Source organism: Nipponia nippon, unplaced genomic scaffold (genome assembly GCF_047370975.1).
Source record: "Nipponia nippon isolate SJK-2023a ecotype South Korea unplaced genomic scaffold, ASM4737097v1 scaffold_5, whole genome shotgun sequence".
Classification (NCBI taxonomy): Eukaryota; Metazoa; Chordata; class Aves; order Pelecaniformes; family Threskiornithidae; genus Nipponia; species Nipponia nippon.
This window is the reverse complement of record NW_028262369.1, coordinates 44864914-44886256: the sequence shown is the minus strand read 5'-3', so window position 1 is coordinate 44886256 and position 21343 is coordinate 44864914. Positions and strand designations below refer to the sequence as shown.

Genomic DNA, 21343 nt, shown 5'->3' with positions numbered 1-21343 from the left:
AGGGAAATATTCTCCCTTTGCAAATATTAACATTTTTTCATGAATATACTATAGACTGCAATTAGGTATGTAGAGTCAGTGGCAAACAGGCATCCCAGTAGATAAACAATACACAGATATTTTCAGAAAGTGAATGGACATATCAGTAGTGCTGAGAACTGAGGAGACCGATGGATCAAACACAATTAGGCAAATACCCTTTCCTGCCCCAAACACCATCGGAAGCCTCCTAACATTGTCACCCTTCCATTTTAGAACTCCATGTAAATTACAAGATTATAATTCAAATTATACAGCACAGAAGACTCTTAATATAATCTGGAGATTGAGATAAATAATACTCTAAGAGACTTTATATAAAGGCTGGTAAGATCATCTTCATTTTGCAGATAAGGAGAGAGGTTAACAACAGCTTTGAGAGATTCTACTGAATCGTTTTGTTTCTATTTCAGCAAAATCTTTTTTTGCTTAGCATTTAAGTGCCAAGCATTTTACTTAAAGTCATGTAGTGAGATTTTTTTTTTACTTGAATCCCCTTATTCACAACAATCTAAGGTACTTCGAGAACAAAACAATGATCACTTGTCATTTGTGCATTTTTGTTTACAGAACAGATGCCACTACTTTGAGATTATGCACATACTTGTTTCTGTGAGCAACTTACTGGTTGTTTCTTCTGTCCGCTTTCAGCTTTAAAGACAAGCAAATCATGAATTTTCTCATTGTATACTTCAAAAAAGCTCATTTCAAGATGATACAAAATCTAATAAAATTAATAATAAAAGAGTTATTAATATAGTCCACAAAACATTTTCATCATCCTTTGTTTCAAAAATTAACCTAGATTACCTGATCCTGCTATTCAACATTACAAGCATTTGTACTGAAGGGACTTTCCAAGAGAAATTATATCCTAAACCAGGGATCTGCTATTGCCAAGAATACAATTTATTGGAATTCCATCCACAGCCATTCCCAGATGATAACTACCAAGCTTAAAAAAAAAACAAACCAACATGTATATACATCCACTTCAGAAGCTTCAATGTTGGGTTTTTAGTACATGAAAACATACTTTTGTTTGCACCTGCAGTAGTCTCATTCCCTTAGGGACTGCACTTCTACATGCATGACACATGCAACTGAGAAGGCATGGATTGATGTTGTCAACATCCTGACATGGAACGACCTAATGGAAAGATAAACCTTGATTCTACCTACAGGAATTTAAAAAGTACTGAACAAACTTTTCATCAAAACACATCTTCCTCTGAAGGCATCCAGGTTGTCTTTTTTTTTTTTTTTTTCTCTCTAAATAAAATGGAATTTCCTTTAAGAGACAAGGAAGACTGCAGCAAAAAAACTAAAACATTGAAGTCAGAAATACAAGATTTGAGACAATTTGCATCAACAGAATTACTTATTCAGAATGCATAAGCAAAGGAATAACAAACATATCTAGCAGCTCTGCATTTTTTAGAAGTTATACTCTCCAGCCAAATTCAGTAAAAAATAACCTTCTTAGATTTCTCATTGTCTGTCAAATCTACTATAGGATCAGAATATTATGTGTTCACTGGTATTAGGATCCAAAGTCAAGAATTCAAGCATAAAGCAATAAAGAAATTTGGAATAGTTAAAAATAGAAAAATTTGCATAAGCTTAACTGAATTTAGTTAATGTCTACTGAGCTGAGTCAGTTCTTACAGAGATGGACAAACATACAGAGAAAAAGAATACAAAGAACAGCCTTTTTCACCAGCATGTTTTGCATCAGATATTCCTTACCCAAGAAAGAGTGTAGATGTAAGTTTCTAAGCCTTTTCACAATTTTAAGAGACATTCAGAGTTTCTAACCACAAATTATGATTTGTTTTATTGCTGTGGAAAGCTTTAGGTGCACAATTCAAATCTCAGGTGCTGTACTGTACTCAAGCTGGTTCCTCAAAAGTGATTCCGTACCAGAAATTCAGTCTTGGAAAAGCCTTAACAACAGTCAGACAGAAAAATAAATATACCTGAAGAATTCCCACAAACAAACTCCTTGCATACCTGCATTCTCAGTTTGGGTCTTTTCTTCTTAAGACATAAAATGAGTAGTTTAATTTTTTTTTTTTTAATTGTGCCTCCAGTTATGATTCTCTAAGTTTACCATTACTACACCAATTAATTGGGGCAGATATAGAATGTAACCCTTCATTAAAACACCCTGGAAAGGACTACTACTTTGTTATTTTAAAATCCACATACCATAGCCATAGGACAAATCAAAATACATTGTGATCAGATGAAATGTTCCCACCCCCTCTCAGAAGACCACTCTTTCATAGAGAGTTATGTACAAATAAAGATCTATTCTCAAAACAGAGAGGAAAACAAAATATTATTTACAATGAAAATTTAAAATTCCTAACAAAAAAAAAATCTCCAGGTGGGGGTAGGGTTTTTTTTTTTCCTTTCAGCAAGAATACTGAGCGAGAATACTATAAATAGAATACTATTAAAGTGTATTTCACTTTGATATGTGACAATGTTTAAAGATCAATTCATATTTTTTCAGTTCTATTTCATATGCCTTCACTGGCATGGAACCCACTAGGATTTCTTTCTACCTTTTCTTACATAAATCTTATCTTGTAAGACATGCCATATAGAGGAAAGAATCTTAGTGTAGCAACACATCAAAAATATCATGCCCATATTTCTTTTTTACATTATTGTCATTAAGGCAGCAAAACAATGTTGATTTTGACTATTTAGGGAACCCTGTTAATCAGAGCTACTAGCAGAAATTAGATTTGACTCAGCAGAAGAATACAGACATTAATAAATGGATTAGCACTAAGGTATAAAATGAAAGAATGAAACAGGTATCAAAATACTGAAACGCATCAGTTTCCTCATAATTTGATATAAGGTCAATAGCATAAGCATACTACCTGTTGCTTGTCCATTTGTGCTATTTGAATGAAAAGATCTTCACAAAGTCTTGGAATTATTCCTCGATCTTCATCAAATCCCATCATCCTGTAGTTACAAAAGACCTTCTAGTTCTGTTTTGTAACCCTCTATAGCTAGTTTTATTATTAATTGTAAAGCTCTAAAGTTGAAAATCCATGTGCTTTTAAGTTATAGAAGTAATAAGTGACAGAAATAAACCTGATCTAAGTTGGTGCTTGTTTGAGCAGGGAGTTGGACAAGATGATGTCCAGAGGTCTTTTCTAATACATCCATTGGGAAATGTGTTGAAAACCTAAGCCAAACGAAAACCCTACAGCAACTGAAGAGTAAATTGTACTAGAAACAGTAAACCTATAGACGTCTGATATCCTGACATGCACGCATTTTATATTATCTGCACCCTGCCAGTGCAGTAACCTAAGCCCCTCTGCACCTGTGGCACAATTTTTTCCTGTCCAGTTCTGCCACTGCAGAACACGAGTGTACTGGACTAATTCAGCTACAGTCTAGAGACTCACACAGCTGCACAACATAGTTGTCAGCAGAAGTTTGTTGTGTAGGCCGTTATTACGGATATTAATTTCAGCCTTGCTGAAGGGGAGTGTCTACCTGAAGGCGGAAGAAAAGAAAAAAACCACAACAAACCTACAAATAGGATAACAATTGCAATATTGAGCATATCTTTCTTTTAGGCCAAGGTAAATAAACATTACAAGTAAAAACAGAGTTCCCACTTAAGAAGAAAATCCTACCTCTGTGTAAATTCTATATCTATGATAAATTGAATAGAAACATTTCTGATCCTCAACTACATATTTAGAAGTCTATAGTACTTCATGGGAATTATAAAGCTCATAGAACTGATTTTAATAGATGCATGCTTGGAAACAAAACAGTTCACTAGGCATTCTATTGAAAAATATACACAAGGTGTCCAGAATTGGCTATAAACCCTCAAAACATTATTTGTCTGGGATTATTCTGGGTAAAGATTAGATTTCAAATAAGCAGTGCCACAAACATCTGGGGTTTTTTTATTTTTTTTTTAAGTTCTGAAACAGTCAAGACAATAATTAGAAAGATCTCTTAAAGGTCTTTTCCAAAAAACATAATATACTTTAAAACACGTCACTTCATGCACAAAATAACAAACAGTGGTGAACAACAGCACTGGGAGAGTCTGAGAAGCTCTCAGCATTAATAAAGGCTTTTCTTCACTAAAGTCGCTGGAAAGAGCTTTTATTTTCTTCACTAGATGTAGAAAGAGGTCAGTGTCAGACACAAAAATATTCTACAGCTAACTTTGTCTTAATTATTATAAATATTGTTTTAATTATTTTTGTTTAATTTGTTTTAAAATATGCAGAAACATTTTAATACAAGTCAATAACTATGAAATCTATTCCATATAATCTCTTTTCATGACTTTACATTGTTTAACAATTGGCTCCTACAGAATTTTAACAGTTATTATTAGGAACTTACGTGTATGATTTTCCAGAACCAGTCTGCCCATAAGCAAAAAGACAAGTGTTATATCCCTCAAAAGCTCTTTCTAGGAGTGGCACTGCCAAAGTTTTATAAATCATTGCTTGACTTGCAAAATTAGGATGACACTTGTCAAAAGACCAGAAAGAGAAGTCATAACTGAAGCTGTAAACTTGGTTTGTGGCTGGATTTCGTACAGCTGTCTCTGAACCACTCATGGAGATTACAGGGAGTGAGTTTTCATTTTTCTCTCTGAATGGAAGGAGGAAAAAATTTAAAAAATTAAAAAGTATAAGCTACATGCTTTAAATTAGTAATTACAATCAACTACCTTATGGAAAATAAAAAGTTTGGTAATCATTGTTAAAAAGGTTTGATGAACATACGAAGTATTCAAGCGCAAAATACTTCAGCTAATGAATGTGTAAAGAATAGCCTCGAACACCTATAAAGTGAATTCAACCTCTTAATAAAATCTTTCTCTTGATGCTGCATGAAATATCGGCTAATTTCAAAGTATGTATTATACCTTTATTGGGCCAACGATTCAACAAGTCAACAAATACAAAGCAGGAATCAACACACACTATAAAATCTACTATTAGCATCAGAAATAAGCCCAGGATACAAACCTGTTACTGAAAGGCCGTACACGCACAGCTACAATCACTTTGCTGTTTTCCACTTTGAAAACATCTCTCTCGGTGCTCTTGCTCTCAGCTAGAGTTTCTGTGTTCTCTTTTGCTTTTAAACTTCTACTCACAAAAGGAGAGCTGGAGACACTAGTTTTCTTTTTGGCTAGAGTTTGAAGATGAGGTGTTCGTTTATTTGAAGTGGACAGAGATGGTTGCTCCTGAGAAGTGCTGTTCTTTGGTGTAAACTTAAACCCTTCTGTTGAACCTTTTCTTGGCGTCCTTGGTCTTTCCAAACTGTTATGTTTTATCATCAAGTGTTGCAACCTTTGCTTTCCAGCTACCTTATTTATATTGCCTTTTTCATTCAGTTGTTCTCCTGATACCCTAGTAATATATTTTGAGGTAACTAATTGTCCTGATTTAGGAACTTCATTTTGAAATTTTGTGTCAGCAGCACTTGTCCGATATTTTAAACTTGTGCAGCTATCCTTTTCACACAGACCATCCACAAAGCCAAAGGAATCCTTGCTGTTCAGGTTACACTGCAACTTCATACTTGACTGACCCTCAGCTAACTTAAAGCTTGGTTTAACATCGTGGCTATCATTATTATTAACATTTGGTGGAAGTGCAATCTTGTAATTTCTTTGTGTAGCAGAGTCATTATTTTCTATTCCAGGCACAGTATTCTGATTGATTTTACTCTTCTCTATGGAGCCAGTCCTCACGCGCCTCTGCAGAGTAAGTTTTTTCTCCATTTGTGTATCTTCCATGCCCTGTGTTGTGTTTGCATGCAATTGTTCACTACTGGGCACTGACTTTTTGCTTGCTCCAGTTCTCCTCTGGAGTGTTAATCTGCCTTCAGGTTTAAATGTAGTTGATGTGTCACTCACTTTTTTACAGGCTGAAATCACGTAGGTCCTATTTACTTCCTCAGTCTTATTCTGAGAACATGAAAGTAGACTATCCTTTTCTTCTGACACCTGTGATTCCAGGTGCTGCCCAGACACTTTGCTGCTGGTATTCTGTGAAGAAGTCTTCTGCAAAGCGGTAGTACGTTGTGCCTCAGAGGCACTTCTTGCAGGAACTGTGTAAATCGGCATTTTGTCTTCCAGCAAGTTAACATTAGGTTTTTAATAAGTACAACACCTTTACTAAAAGATTATTTTTAGTTGCTTCTTCGTATGGAATCTAGGGAGACAAAGGAAACATTGTTATGATGCTCATGTCCAGTGTGAGTTATGTTTCGGTGCATGGGGAGCTCTTTGCATATACTGCAGTAAATATATGTCCCTAAACATTAATAACAATTAGTATTCCCTTTTCCTTCCAGTACTTAAAAAAAAAAAGCCATTCTTCTATATTTGAATGACTGCTTCCGCCAGTAGTAGGCTATTTGATTCCATTTATTGAGTTCTATGATTTGTTTCAGAAAGTAAACCAAATGTCATGAAGAAGCACCAGTTGGTACAAAGAATGATCTAACTATTTAGCAAAGATCACCATGGACATTTCTTCCAAATGATCTACCACAATCCCCAAAGAAAGGGAATTCAAGATTGTGCCTCCATCCACCCACAACTATTTATGCTCTTAGTGTTTCACCATGTCCTGGTTTTGGCTGGGAGAGAGTTAGTTTTTTTTTCCTTCTAGTAGCTGGTATAGTGCTGCGTTGTGGATTTAGTATAAGAATAACGTTGGTAACACACTGATGTTTTAGTAGTTGCTAAGTAGTGCTTACACTAGTCAAGGACTTTCCAGCTTCTCATGCCCTGCCAGAGAGAAGCTGGGAGGGGGCACAGCCAGGACAGCTGACTCAAACTGGCCAAAGGGCTATGCCATACCATATGACATCATGCCCAGTCTATAAACTGGGGGGAGTTGGCTGGGGGGGAAACCACCGCTCGTGAACTGGCTGGGCATCGGTCAGCAGGTGGTGAGCAATTGCATTGTGCATCACTTGTTTTGTATATTCTTTTATCATTATTATTATTATAAGTAGTATTTTTCCTTCCTTTTCTGTCCTGTTAAACTGTCTTCATCCCAACCCACAAATTTTACCTTTTTTTTTTTTTTTTTCTTTCTTTCTTTCCAGTTCTCTCCCCCATCCCACTGGGGAGGGGGGAAGTGAGCAAATGGCTGTGTGGTGTTTAGCTGCCTGCCAGGTTAAACCACAACACACACTTAACAGACTCCAATAGAACAACAGAGTTATTAATGTTGAATAGGCAATCTGTGAACACAGAAAGCAGATTGTTTTTTCAGGATTTTGATATATAAAACCCACTCTCAGAACAGGACAGTTAATAAAGAGGACTGTAACAATATTTTTGGACATTATTTTAGTTCACTATAGTACATACACTCCTAGCAAAACAAAGATACCTAGCCTAGGGGACAGAAGAAAAACTGTAAAATGCATTCCACATCCTTTCTACATGTAAATATTTAGAAAGCTGTATACATCCAATCTGTATAGAAAAGTATATTTTCACTGTTGCATATGCATCATAGTTACTGGGTTGTTACAGGTTTGACATCACTACCCACTACAGACTTGCCAGCTGCAATTAATTTGCTATTAAAAGTCAACAAGAAGTCACCTGCCTTAGATCCTTCAAAAATTGCATATATCATTAAAACAAGGAGCAGAAGGTCAGGGGGAAAAAAATGGAAAGCAAGATGAGAGCAAGTGATGTAGAAGCAACCATTTAACCATTGCTCCAAGAGAAGTTTCTTTTAATGCTACACTTTCAAGTCATAGCTCTTGGAGTACTCTCAGAATTTACGCAATTACACCCACTTCTACGCACGTCATGACTGCACAAAGTTTTCACGGCTCAAGCCGCGAGGAAAGTTTCAAGAATTTCAAACCAGAGCGTATTCATTGCTCAATCCAGTTTGATACAGGAGACTACTTATGTTACGTGAATTGTAAAATATACGTTTTGTGGTTCCATCGAGCAGTCAATAAATAAAGAACTGTGGTTGTGAGCCGTGAATTGTTTTAGCGTTTTCTGAAAAGTCCATCTTTTCCATTCAGCTTTAAAATAACCAGCGTAAGAAGAGAAGTTCTCCCCTCCTGTTGCTATAGCTGTGCCTTGCAAATATTCACAAGCTTTCCTGTAGAAAACTTAAACCTCCTCATCAAAAGCTCCTTCATTCTAAAATAAGGAAGAAGGTTCGAGACTTTTTTAAAAGTACACTTGTTCCTCATTTTTAATTGATTACAAATACTAACTAGAGATGAAACCCGAGTGTTCAAAGCCGGTGAAAACGCAGGGAAGAATCGCCATCTCCACCATCCCTCAGCGAACCTCCCCTCCTCGGGCGAGCCCCCGCAAGACTCCCGACACGGCCACAGACCTGTTTCACGACCGCCCCGCTGAAGGCGCCCCTCAGCCCCGCCGGGCCCGCCCGCGGCCGCAGGGGGCGGGGGAGGAGAAGGCGGCGGCCGGCCGGCCGACCGAGCCTGAGGGGACTTCGGGGGGCAACGCCTCCGGCGCCCGGAGCCCGCTACCCCGCGCTGCCGACCCGGCTTTGCGGCTCCCGAAACGAGGGCCCAGCCCTGCCGCGGGCAGCCAGGGGTCCTCGGGACGCCGCAGCAATACGCACCCCCGGGGTCCGTGGCGGGGGGAGCCCCGCACCTCACCGTGGCCCGTCCTCGCCCGCCGCCCTCGCTCCGCTCCGCTCGGCAGCAGCGGCGGCCGGCGCGCTCTTCCTGCCCCGTTTGAATGCGCCGGGCCCACGGGGATTGGCTCCTGCGAGGGCTGCGTCGAAGGGGGCGGCCCCGAGCGCCGCCGCCTCCCCCTCGGAGCCTGGGGCCGCCCTCGCTCCCGCGGCCGCCCGGCGCTCACGGGGCTGCTCGCAGCGCCCGGCTGGGCCCCGCGCCTTCCCCGTCGGCAGCCCTTCCCGCCCGCCGGGGAGGCCCCGCTGCCGACACCCTGCGGCTGACGGGCAGGACGCCCGGCGCAGGCGGCGTCCCCTCCATCGGCAGGCTCAGCCCCGCTCCGCCCGCCCCTCCGGCGAGAGCGCCGGCCGGCCGGCTGCGGGCAGCCGCGCAGGCACCCAGCTGCCTCCAGGACGCGGCGCCCAGCGACCGGCCCCCTCGGGAGCCAGGGGAGCGCGGGCAGGTTTGAGGCTGCAGGAGGAGAAAGATCATCAAGTACCACTTCGTGAAACCTCCACCAGAAACAAAAATTGCCCTCTTGCTGAAGGATATATACGTTTTATAAAAGATTTGGCGTTTATAAATACTGTACAACTGAGTTAATATGAAAAAGTTTTTAAAAAAATTCCAGTAGAGGGAGACAAAAGACAAAGCACGGGGGGGGGGGGGGGGGGCGCTAAAAGCTTGAGTTTCTCCTCACATGAGATTATGTTAAAGTGGTAGCAACAGTACATAGAAAATAGTAGAAATCATAATAAATATCATACTTCAGATTACCAGATTCATAGTAGGAGTTTGTCCTTAACAACTATATAAATCTATTATCGTTACAGAACCCCTAGCACCAGCGCCACACTTACGTCATCCGTCTTCCAGCAGGTAAGACCTACTCTTTTTGTTTCTAGTTGGGGAAAAGTAATAATCAGTACTAAGCTTTTAAAAATGAAGATGAGATAACAATGAGACTCCTTAAAAACTGAATGTATAAACTTCTTTAAAGAAGGCAATATACAAGGCATCATAATTCCGCATTTATTTTTAATCACACTTTCATTATAATTACATAAGATAACTATAAATATATCTTTATTACCTCTGAGAATTATTTTTGTCGTGTTTTCTAATAATGTCCATGATATTATCTCCTGTTACGAGACTATTCTGTAATTGTTTCAGTCTCTGTTGTTCCCTTCTCTTTTGGTCATGAAGATAGGGGGAATTAAGCAGCTGTGGGGGAAGAATGGTGCCCGTTGGTTTTACTCTCTTCACAACATCCCAAAAGAGCTTCTTGCTGTTGTTATTGATAAAAGTAATTGCAGTTCCACTGTGACCCAACCTCCCTGCTCTTCCAACCTGAAAAAGCAAAAACTCATTTCAAGTTATCAATATTAAATGGAAGTCCTTCATATATCCTTAAAGTTTATTTTCTGTTATAAAACAGCAACTAACCTAAGTGACAAGGCCAAATCTCTTTATCTCATCCTCTAAGCACAAAGTTTTAATAAACTTCCCGAGTTCCAGATATGCAGATCTGAAGCTTTAGCTTAAATGCATCTAAAATTACCACTTGCTTATGGGACATACCAGAAGTCCAATACTGGTGCTGAGATATGTGATATAGCCTATGGGCAAAGGCTTACAGTAAATCTGGTCCGAACAAAACGTTTTAAAAAGATATTCATTATAGTAATGCCACATACATGTATCTTGTATCAAGCACGGTACGTACAAGCATGACCATAAAAAAGCCCTTTACATTCAATGTTCTAGTAACTTAAAATTATTTCTCAATATTATCCAAAGTGCTTGAACAAATTAGAAAAGAACCTACAAAGACATTTAGGAAGAGATAGTGTATTAATATTGGTATAGTTTTGATGTTAGGAAAGACCATTTTTATTTATTTACTAACTTGCTTGAAACTTTAGCGGAAAGATAATTAAAAACCACAAAGGTGTGCTGCAGTTAGCAACACAGAATACTTTCAGAGTTCATGAGACTGGATACCTCCAGAGGTCCTTCCCACCTAGTCAGAACAGGGCTAACTTCAAAGTTAGATCAGTTTGCTCAGGGCCTTGTCCTATGGAGTTTCCAAGCACAAAGGTCCCACAGCCCCTCTGGGCAGCCTGTTCCACTGCCTGACTACTCTCACTATGAAAAACATTTTTCCCTGTTATCAGGCACGTTATTCCCCTTGCAGCAAGTTGTGACCGTTGGCTCTCGTCCTCTCACTGTGCATCTCCAAGAAGAGTCTGGCTCTGTCTCCTCTGTAAGCGCCCATTACCAAATAGAAGACAGCAATTAAATCTCTACTCCAGCCCAAACAAGCCCAGTTTCCTGTGACTCTCTTCATGTGTCAGGTGTGACAGGCCCCTGACTTTGTCTGGACTCTCTCCAGTTTGTTGGCTTTTCTTGTAGCAATGGTCTCAAAACTGGACACAGTAGTAGAGTACTGTGGCTTCGTAAGTGCCAAAAAGAAGGTAATTATTAGTTCTCTTGATCTGCTAGCCAGACAGGGGTTGGGGTGTGTGTACATATACATAAATACACACACACACACACAACCCATGCACCATCTTTTTTAAAGCAAGAAATCTTCACAAAAAAAAAAAATCAGAGGAGATACTGGAGTAGGAAGAGGGAATGAAAAGAAAGATCACGACTGGTTTCCTGATTGTATTACATGCATATCCCACACTGCAGATGAGCTGCAGCAGAAAGAGTGGTATTTGGCCTTTCTTCACAGAGAAAAGTAAAAACACGGTGAGCTTTGCTTTCTATAGGCGCAAAATGATACAAGAGAGTACAAAACAGGAAGAATAGTACTGCAAACATAATTGATAGAAGAACACTGTTCTAGGTTTTAGTAACTTACATAGGAGATACAAGAACAGTGTTCTAGATCTTAGTAGTTTACGTAAGAGACTGATGGAACAGATATTCAGCTCCTTTCTTTCTTTCCTGTAAAAATATTCTGAAGAGGAAAATAATCTTTATGATTACATTTAAATTTAAGTTTCCATAGGTGGATGTCACATTACAGTACACTTTTCAAATAATACTTTAGCAATTTATTTATTTACCTGATGTACATATTCATCCATACTTGAAGGCATATCAAAATTTACTACCAGTTTGACATTGACAAGGTCAAGCCCTCGTCCAAGGACTCCAGTACTTACTATAACTTCATACTTCTCTTGAAGTAATCCCTGGCAAGGAAGGAATAAACAAAAATTAATTATTTTTTCCTTATTTGTATTTTGAACCTCTCCCAAGTATAAGCTAGTTAGTTATACAGTGTAAGAACACCCAGAGGGATTATTCTATTGCAGAAGAGAAAACAGACCCTCTGTATTCTTGATTTAAATAGGAATATAATTCACAGAGCTAATTAAAAGGAGATCAAAATCACGATTTTAATTAAAAAATAATCAATTAATGTTAAATGCATATTTAAATTCCAATTTCAAAGCAAATAACCTAGGAAATAGTCTCCAGTATTTATCTGCATTTAAAATGACATTATTGTCTACAGTTTTGCTTGGTCCCACCTGTCTCTCCTCTCCTCCAAAAATACTCCAGGTTTTACTGCAGAAAAGCCATAAATTATGACTTAACCATTCAAATTAAGCCACCTTTAAAAAAAATGGGCCATTTTAAATCTATCAAAACCCCCATAATTTTAGGAGGCACAAACCTGTAATATGTCTGTTCTTTCCACCTGAGACTTGTCAGAATGCATAGCTGTACATTGCAATCCTGTAATCTTATGAACAGCATCACTCAACAGGTCTGCTCCTAGCTTACAGTCCACAAATACCAGCACTGGAGGCTTGAAGAGTTTTGTATCCTGTAAAATGAAACACTTCATGTAAGAAGGTATTACAACAGTTTGCTGCTCATCATCAGCAACTTGGATTCAATTTCTTCTGCTCATTATCTCTAACATTAACAACACTTTCAGATGAATAAATATTCTTAGACTCCAGATAAGAAGAAACAAGATACCAACCACGAAACTATACCAACCTGTACATCATAAACATATAATGATTTGTAGTCTCAGAACCCAAGTTTATACCAATACATGCATTTTTTAGAAGTCAGAAGCTTTCTTTTATGTTTCTTTAAACGTTACATAATAATTCCGGATTTCTTTAAGTTCTGAGGTTCAGTTAAAGATTCTTATTTGCTTCTTGGATAACCTCAGCCAAGACTCCAAAATTCCCCCCCAAAGTACTCATAAAAGATATATATTATTATTCACATAAAGAAAATTCAAGAAAGAACTAAATTAGCTTTCTCGCTGGTTTCTTTAATGACTTTTAAAATTACAAACGACTCCCAGGCCATAAAGCAGCTATGACAGTTTAAGAAAGTCCTGTTCCTCTGCCACTCACAGATAATCAGTACAAATCTTTGGAATGCCATACTGCGAATCACAAAAAAATTATCAAAGTTATAATTTTTAACTTGGATCCCAGCACAGAAATCTAGTTTGCTGCTGCACAGGAGGAGGTGTGAGCAACGGGGGTGGAGTAATCCCTGAAATTGCCATTAAAGCTCCTACATTGCAGAACTACTGAACTAGTTAGTGCAGTTACATGCTTAACCTCACTCCACCTCTTCACTGCATACAGATTAAAGATGAGAACCTGACAGAGATGCGTAAAGACATGAATAATTTTATAAGTTGTTCTTATGAGAAAAATATTACACTTACATTCAGTATTTCAAACAGCTTTTTCTTTTTAGATGGTTCTTCTACCCACAAGATAATTTGGCGAACATTGGAACATGGCAGATTCTTTTCTCCAATTGTTATTCGTACAAAATTGTGCAGAAGCTGATTTGCTAAGTGTTCAATGCCCACTGGAATCGTGGCTGACACCAGTATGGTTTGATGATCGTGAGAGACGTCTTCCAAAATATCCAACACTTGCTGCTGGAAACCCATTTTTAACATGGTATCCACCTAAGTGAAAAATATTAGATTTGTACCAGATTTTTCCATAAACAGCAGAATCCTGAACTTCAATTGACAGAAGAATCATAACGTGCAAGATTGGCATGTAATAATCCAAATGCAGGAGTATTTTCAGTCAGAAGAAAAACTAAGTGAGAAAATTAAAAACAAATGGCTCACAGTGGTCTAGCAGTATTACACTGTCAGGTATCTAAGTCTTTTATAGCCAATAGAACATGCATTCATACAATACCAGGTTGGAAGGGACCTCGAGGATCATCTGGTCCAACCTTTCTAGCACAATCTAGACGAGGTGGCCCAGCACCGTGTCCAGCTGAGTCTTAAATGTGTTCAGCGTAGCGGAGTCAACCACTTCCCTGGGGAGATTATTCCAATGATTGACTGTTCTCACTGTGAAAAATTTACCTCTCATGTCCAATCGGAATCTCCCTGGGAGTAACTTGTGCCTGTTAACCCTTGTCCTCACCATGTGACTCCTTGTAAAAAGGGAGTCTCCATCTTCTTTGGAGCTCCCCTTTAAGTACTGGTACATGGTGATGAGATCACCTCTAAGCCTCCTTTTCTCAAGGCTGAACAAACCCAGCTCTCTCAGCCTGTCCTCACACGGCAGGCTTCCCAGACCCTTGATCAGCTTGGTGGCCCTTCTCTGGACCCCCTCCAGCCTGTCCACATCTTTTTTGTATAACGGGGACCAGAACCGTACACAGTATTCCAGGTGTGGCCTGACAAGCACCGAGTAGAGAGGGATAATGACTTCTTTATCTCTGCTGGTGAAGCCCTTTTTGATGCAACCCAGCATCCTACTGGCCTTCTTGGCCGCAGCAGCACACTGTTCACTCATGTTGAGCTTATTTAAATTGTATTTAAATTGCTCAAATAATTGAGCTTCTTTAAATTGTATTTAAAAATGAATTTTTCTCTTAAGAAATAGATATTATCTTTATAACAAACACTCTGTGTGTTTAAACAGTTAGACTAGCCACTCACACTGGCTCTTCAAGGACCTCTGTATAGGCAATACAGCCCTGATAACTAAAAACTTACTTCATCCACCACTACAATTTTTATGCCATGCAGTTGAACAGAACTTTGCTTTAAAATCTCAAGAAGTCTTCCAGGTGTTGCTATTATAACCTAAAAAAAGAAAAAGAAAAAATCAAAAACAAACCCCAGGAGTTAGAAATTCCATGAAAGGACAGATGACTGTCCTAGAAAAACTATAAAGTTACAGCACATAGGTGAGGAGGGCACTAAGTAGTGAAATTACTTGTGTTCAAATAAGTCTTAAAACTTTCACAGATAACTTAATAAATTATGAAGCCTCAAAAGCAAATGGACCTTTTAGAACTCTAACGGAAGTGTCTAAATACAAGCAATGTAATCTGCATTAAAAACAAACTATTTTTGCTGTAAAATACAACTCCTTGTCTAATAAAATGGCACATTTCAGTCTTTGAAAGCAGCAATATTATGCATGAAACTTTTTAAAAAATAATAAAAAAAAAAGTGTTACTGTACAATTTTCAAGAGCTAACAATTATTTTAGTAGTTTAGACTTAGGAAAAACACATTTTTGTGTGTCTGTACACGTCAACAGGAACATTTTTCTTTTCTGTGAATGTCATGAAAACATAACTCTCCACAGGATCTTTCCATGCTATAGTTCTTACCTTAACATTTTGCTTGAGACGGTGAAGCTGTGGTGGCAGTGGTAAACCTCCTACCAGGAGAACTGTTCTCATGTTTGGTAAACCAGCCATCAGTTCTTTAGCTTGTCTCTCTATCTGAATTGCTAACTCCCTTGTTGGTGCCAAAATAAGGGCAGATGGAGTTTCTGTCTATAAAGAGGGGGAGAAATCTGTTGAAGATGGAATTGCTTTATTATTTACATAAAAAGCTTTCAAGATTAAATCTCCCAATAGTAAAATATATAGTGCAGCTCCTGTGGATACAATTAGACTGCTAATACCCTTTCTATTTGAAGAGAGAAGGCAGAAAGGGATTATACCTTTAACAATGCAGGCCAAGGAAGTCTATCCCTCAATTACTCAACTTTTGAAAACAAAAAATTAATGCATGTGTAAGTACACTGTTAGAATAGCTTCCTGACAACAAAAAAAGGCCCAGAAAGCTAGCAGTCATTTGTAAAGATTGCTTTTTTCTGTTTTAGTTATTGTACTGAATCTGTAACAGAAATTCAGAATAAATTCCACACGAACTCAAAACACAGGATGCTAGTTAAATCTAGAGATTATAAAAAAAAAAAAGTTTTTAGAAGTCTTGATGTTACAGGAACAGACTATTTCCCTTTACTGTCTTGCATACCACTAAGTAAACGCGTTAAGTATTAGCCAAAGAAGATAAGCAGTGATAGGAACTTTATACAGCAAAAACATACGTCTCTGAAATTTAAAAACAAAATTAATAGCCCCTCTGAACCACTATTAGTCAGCCAGGTAGAGATGAATCATTAAAGTGGTACAGTCTTAAATTTTTTTTTTTGTTCCTTATGTAAGGATCTTCAACCAAATTATCACCTCATTGATACTTCTGCAACCCAGAAAACACAAAATTACAGGGTAGTACTTCCTCTTAGATTAATATAGATTCCTAACTTCAGTTAACACATACTAACAAAGTAAAAAGAATATAAGCTAAAACGGGGGGGGGGGGGGGGGCAAGGCAGAACAATGGTCTAGCTCCAAGACGCATTATTTCAGTGATACTGATCACCTCTTCAGCAAATAAACAAAGCTCTCTCATATGTTGATACTACAATCACAAATTCACTTAACAGTTTTCTGAATGGTATGTGTTTCTTTCTGGTCTCCAACTGGAATATTTACAAGCGACCAACAGTAGGAGGTTGTTCCTTTCCCACTGCGTCAGCACAGGAACTACATAGTTAAATACTTGTGTCAAGAAGGGCTTTTTGAGTTGTTTTCAAGTGAGCAACAGTGTTTAACTTAACAACTTACCACCACAAAAAAGGTATCTACGTAGATGTGGAGAAGCCAGGAACTGTCCGATATCTCACAACCAGATTATCATTATGCTCTCAACATCTCATTTCTCTTTTACATTAAAAATGAAAATTATTTTAAACAACAAAAGAAAATTCTTTCTTGACATATGTATTAACTTGTAAAGTACTCTGAAGATGAAGAATGAGAAAGATCACGTAGAGAAATTAAGCATTATTCATTGAGGCTCCGATTTTGTGCATGTTATTATAAGCATATAACTGTCTTGCAGACTTTAATGATAATGAGACGGGAGGTACTGGAGTGTAATACTCTTGTTCTTAAACGCTTCTATATAATGCTTCCATTCTTAAACTAATGCTATAGTAGTTCAAAGATTAAAAGAGTTACTTAAATAATCTTTAAATTATTCATTTGAAAAAAATTATACACACACACGTTTGTGTGTATATTTATCTATAAGGGCATCTAAACAGTCCAAAACATCAACTAGAATCAGGTCCAGAATTTTCAAATATATTCTTATGCATCTCTTTTTGAATAAAACCACTAAAGCAAAAAGCAATACCGAACCACACACAAGGTACAGAACACTATTTGCCATTACTTCTCATCATACATTCATGTTCTTACAAAACAAAAGTCGTCTTAATTGCTTTTTCCCCACAGTATCAAAGGGGAGACTGTGTCACTAGAGGATTTCAGAAATTATATTACCCCAAATTCCTGTAGTTATTTGATGGTCAGCTGAACATATTCCAACAGAAATTACTCTCCGAAATTACGCAGATGCCAAAAAATCTCTTACAGCCATCTGATCTATCAAGATATAGGAACAACTGTTGGAACAGGTCCAGAGGAGAGCCACAAAAATGATCAGAGGGATGGAACACATCTGCTATGAGGAAAGGCTGAAAGAGCTGGGGTCGTTCAGCCTGGAGAAGAGAAGGCTGCAGAGAGACCTTATTGCGGCCTTTCAATACTTAAAGGGGGCTTATAAGAAAGATGGGGACAGACTTTTTAGCAGGGCCAATAGCACTACAACAAGGGGTAATGGTTTTAAACTAAAAGAGGGTAGATGCAGACGAGATATAAAGAAGAATTTTTTTACAATGAGGGTGGTGAAACACTGGAACGGGTTGCCCAGAGAGGTGGTAGATGCCCCATCCCTGGAAACATTCAAGGACAGGCTGGATGGGGCTCTGAGCAACCTGATTGAGTTGTTGATGTCCCTGCCAATTGCAGGGGGGATGGACTAGGTGATCTTTAAAGGTCTTTTCCATCCCAAAGTGTTCTATGAACTTCTTGCAGAAGGCCTGGAACTATTTTCAGTTTCTATTTTAAGCCATTTAGGAAGTTTACTACAGAATTTAATTACCTTTCTTAACAAGGAGAAACTGTATATTAGGTAATATTAATAGAGTTGCTTTATCTCCTGATCAAAGTGAAAAAACATTCAAAGTCATTAAAAATAATCAGCACCTCCCCCCTCCAAGAACCAATGCTCCATCAATCAAACGTAAAATAAATCATTGAACGTCAATAAAAAGCACTGCTCAGTTACATTGGAAATCCAAGAGACAAAGTTGCAAACCACTTTCTCTAGACACACGAACTTTCATTACCTCTTTCAAAACCTTCATAATAACAGGGAGTAGGAAGGCTGCTGTTTTTCCGGAGCCCGTGTCTGCGCTAGCCACAATATCCCTCCCTAGTAGTCCAACAGGGATCATTTGCATTTGGATGGGAGTTGGGACTTCATAGCCAGAATTCTTTAAATTATGGTTTAAAGTTTCAGGGAAACCACAGTGTTCAAACTCTACAATAGGTCTTGGAACTTGCTGGCCCTGGACAGCAATACCTAGCTGAAGTTTAAGGTTCTCAATCTGCTCATCTCGCAAACCTAAAATAAAGGAATGATCTTTGTAGAAATAAGGTGTATTAAGCAGGTGAGTTTCTGCTTGAGATTCTGCTTTTGTGAGTTGATCAGATTTTAGCTTTTTTTCCTTTTCTTGAGACTGTAGAAGGTGTTTGGCTTTACATTCCAAGCTACAAACATCTTCATCTGTTTCATCGCAGATATACTCTCCATAGCGACCACACACAACACATACAGGTTCTCCAGGTTCTGCCCAACGCTGGGATTTGCTGAAGGATTTTATGGGTTCTTCTGAAGAGCTATCTTCATCGGTATTTTGGCTGTCTTTTCCCAAAGTTGCATTAGCAACACCAATATCTCCAGCTACAGGTTCTGTGCGTTCTTGTACAACTTCATTTGAATTGCATCTTGAAGCAGAAGGTTCTGTTCTAACTGACTTACAGTCTTGGAACTCGGTGGTCTCTTCTAGCAAAGATCCTCCAGAAGACAATTTATTTTTCTTAGCTGTACAACTTTTGTCGTCATCAGCAGTCCTCTTGACTTTAACAGATCTTGGTAAAAACATGCTTCAGTACGCTAGAAAGAAAATTGTTACAGTTGTTAGAAACTACTACCATTGAGAAAGGTACATTGTACTGTTACCACAAAAAATTCAAGTCTTGGAAATGTATTTGCAAACCTAGAAACCAACTTTTAATCTCTGAAAAGATCTAGAAACTGCCTTGTCTAAAAACGATCTTGGTCTTAATAGTGTTGATGCAATGTAAAGCAGTACTTCAAAATAACAGTAGAAGCATGGAACAACACAGAGAGATCCACCTACAGTTACTTTTCAGTATTAGACATTTGCAGTTGAATAAAAACTTTGATTTTCACTGTCTGTCAGGAAATGTATCCATTTTGAGAGCCAGTCATATTTAAATCCTTGGAGAGTTTAGTTGTCTGTAAGATGAGATAGAGAAGCAAAACATGTGGTTTTCTAAGCTATGAAAAAACCAACCAAACAAAACCATCAATTTTGAAAAGGACGTGAAATTTAGTACAGGACCCACCCAAGACCACTCCTTTCGTTGTCCTTTTCAAAGTCCACCCAAATATAAAAAGGCTGTAAACTTTGAGATCTGTTTAGAGTCCAGCTCTGTTTGTCCAGGGTGTCAAAAAAAGAGCGAAGACCTACATGATCAATTTGCCAGGTCTCTACTGTAATACAAGAAAGCCGAATTAAGTGTCCATAAATAACCATAACTCTTATATTCTGTAACTTTCAGCAGCTGACTCTGACAATGTCATACGTTCTCACCAGTCGTTTGGTACGGCACAATCGGTAAACTAAAGTACACAAAATACCGTAACTTTATTCTGAATTAATCGTACTGTGCATACCAGTCTCTTTCAGCTTCTTTTTACATCAGCTTTCTAAAAAACACACAGAGCTACCTCTGTGTTGACAGGCAGCTTTTCCTCCGCGTCGCTCAAAGGAGCTGGGAGCGCCGAGGCACCGGCAGACGCCCGCCGCAGACGAGCTCTCTGAGCGGCACCCGCGGCCCGGAGAACACGGGCGGGCCCGGGGCGCCCGGACGGAGGTTGCCCGCCCCCCCCCCCCCCCCCCCCCGCTGCTGGACCAGGCGCCAGATCTCACCGCTTAATGTTTCGCACTTAACGAGAACTTCCCACAACAAACCTCTCTACGAACTCCGTAACCTTTCCGCTGAGGGGAGCAAACCGTGCTGACGAAGAGCGCCAGGCTGACGAAAAAGACCCTATCCCTAACGGGCTCCTCGGGAGGGTCCCGTCCTGCCGCCAGCGGGGACCCCGCCGGGAAGCCCCCTGCCCGCGGGGCTCCCGGGCAGCACGGCGCCCTCTTCCCCGCCTGCCCCAGCCCTCCTCTCCGGCAGTGGCTACACACCCCACAGGAGATCAAGACGGCGCGGGGCCGCCTCTCTCCGCTAGCCTCCCCCGCCGCCCTGCCCGCACCCCCGCCCCACTGCTGCGAGGCGGAGCCCGGCCCCCACCTCCTCCTCCTCGCCGGCGCAGGGACGCCGCCTCACGCACCGCTACCGACCGGCCGCCGGCCCCGCCGCCGCCGCCTCCCCTCACAAAATGGCGGCGCTCCCACGCCAGCAGCGCCCCCACGCAGGCGGCGCCGGGCGAGTGGCCGACGGAAGCAGGGAGCCGCCGCCGCCGGAGAGCGCTGGGAGAGCGGCCGGGAGGGCGCGCCGGCGACGGGGCGCGCCGAGGGGAAGTCAGAGAAGGGGCGGGGGCTCCCGGCCGCACGGGAAGGAGCAGCAGGGCCCCATCGGCGGCCGCGGGGGCCGAGAGACGAAACCCTCGCCGCCGCCCGCTGCCTTACACGGGGAGAGACGCGGGGCAGGGGCGGGCAGGGCTCCCCGGTGCCGGGGGGTGGCCGGGCCCGTGGCGGGCGGGCCTGCGGACTCGGCCTGGGAGGGGAAAGCCCCACCGCCGGGAGAGGTCCCCGCTGAGCTCGGGTTGGGGGGCTCGGACGCGCGGCCGTGGCCCCTCCCTGGCCCGGCGCTCCCCTCCGCGTCCACAGCCTCGGCTGCCCGGTGCTGCCAACGCAGCGGCGTCCGCGCAGGTGAGGGCAGCGCGTTGTTACCGCGCACGGTGCGGGCGCGAGGCGTGCGGGATCAATGCCCGGCGCGCGTCGTGACCCACTGGAAACACCTGGAAGGGCCTGAGGAGAGAGCTGTTCGTATACTGCAAGTGGAGTACGTTATT

The 21343-nt window shown here is 40.6% G+C and overlaps 2 protein-coding genes across 6 annotated transcripts in view; both read right to left on the bottom strand.

The window, feature by feature from the left end:
- The window catches only part of KIF14 (kinesin family member 14), a 30582-nt gene extending 24395 nt beyond the window's left edge, over positions 1–6187 (bottom strand). The window contains exons 1-4 of the mRNA XM_009474414.2: positions 5082–6187; positions 4447–4701; positions 2940–3027; positions 665–763 (exon numbers count right to left, since the gene is read on the bottom strand). Of these exons, the coding sequence (XP_009472689.1) occupies positions 665–763; positions 2940–3027; positions 4447–4701; positions 5082–6187 (1548 nt within the window). The remainder of the gene's footprint in view (positions 1–664; positions 764–2939; positions 3028–4446; positions 4702–5081) is intronic.
- DDX59 (DEAD-box helicase 59) overlaps positions 6154–21343 on the bottom strand; it is a 36072-nt gene continuing 20882 nt past the window's right edge. The window contains exons 1-9 of one of the 5 annotated variants that reach the window (XM_087732958.1): positions 20620–20908; positions 18354–19183; positions 15415–15582; positions 14789–14878; positions 13481–13732; positions 12455–12607; positions 11838–11966; positions 9848–10107; positions 6154–6275 (exon numbers count right to left, since the gene is read on the bottom strand). In XM_087732958.1, coding sequence (XP_087589084.1) covers positions 6239–6275; positions 9848–10107; positions 11838–11966; positions 12455–12607; positions 13481–13732; positions 14789–14878; positions 15415–15582; positions 18354–19172 — 1908 coding nt within the window. In that variant the 5' untranslated portion in view covers positions 19173–19183; positions 20620–20908 and the 3' untranslated portion in view covers positions 6154–6238. Of the gene's footprint in view, positions 6276–9763; positions 10108–11837; positions 11967–12454; positions 12608–13480; positions 13733–14788; positions 14879–15414; positions 15583–18353; positions 19184–19430; positions 19544–20288; positions 20559–20619; positions 20909–21343 lie in introns of those variants that run through there. The other 4 variants (XM_087732959.1, XM_087732961.1, XM_087732960.1 and 1 more) reach the window with 4 other exon arrangements.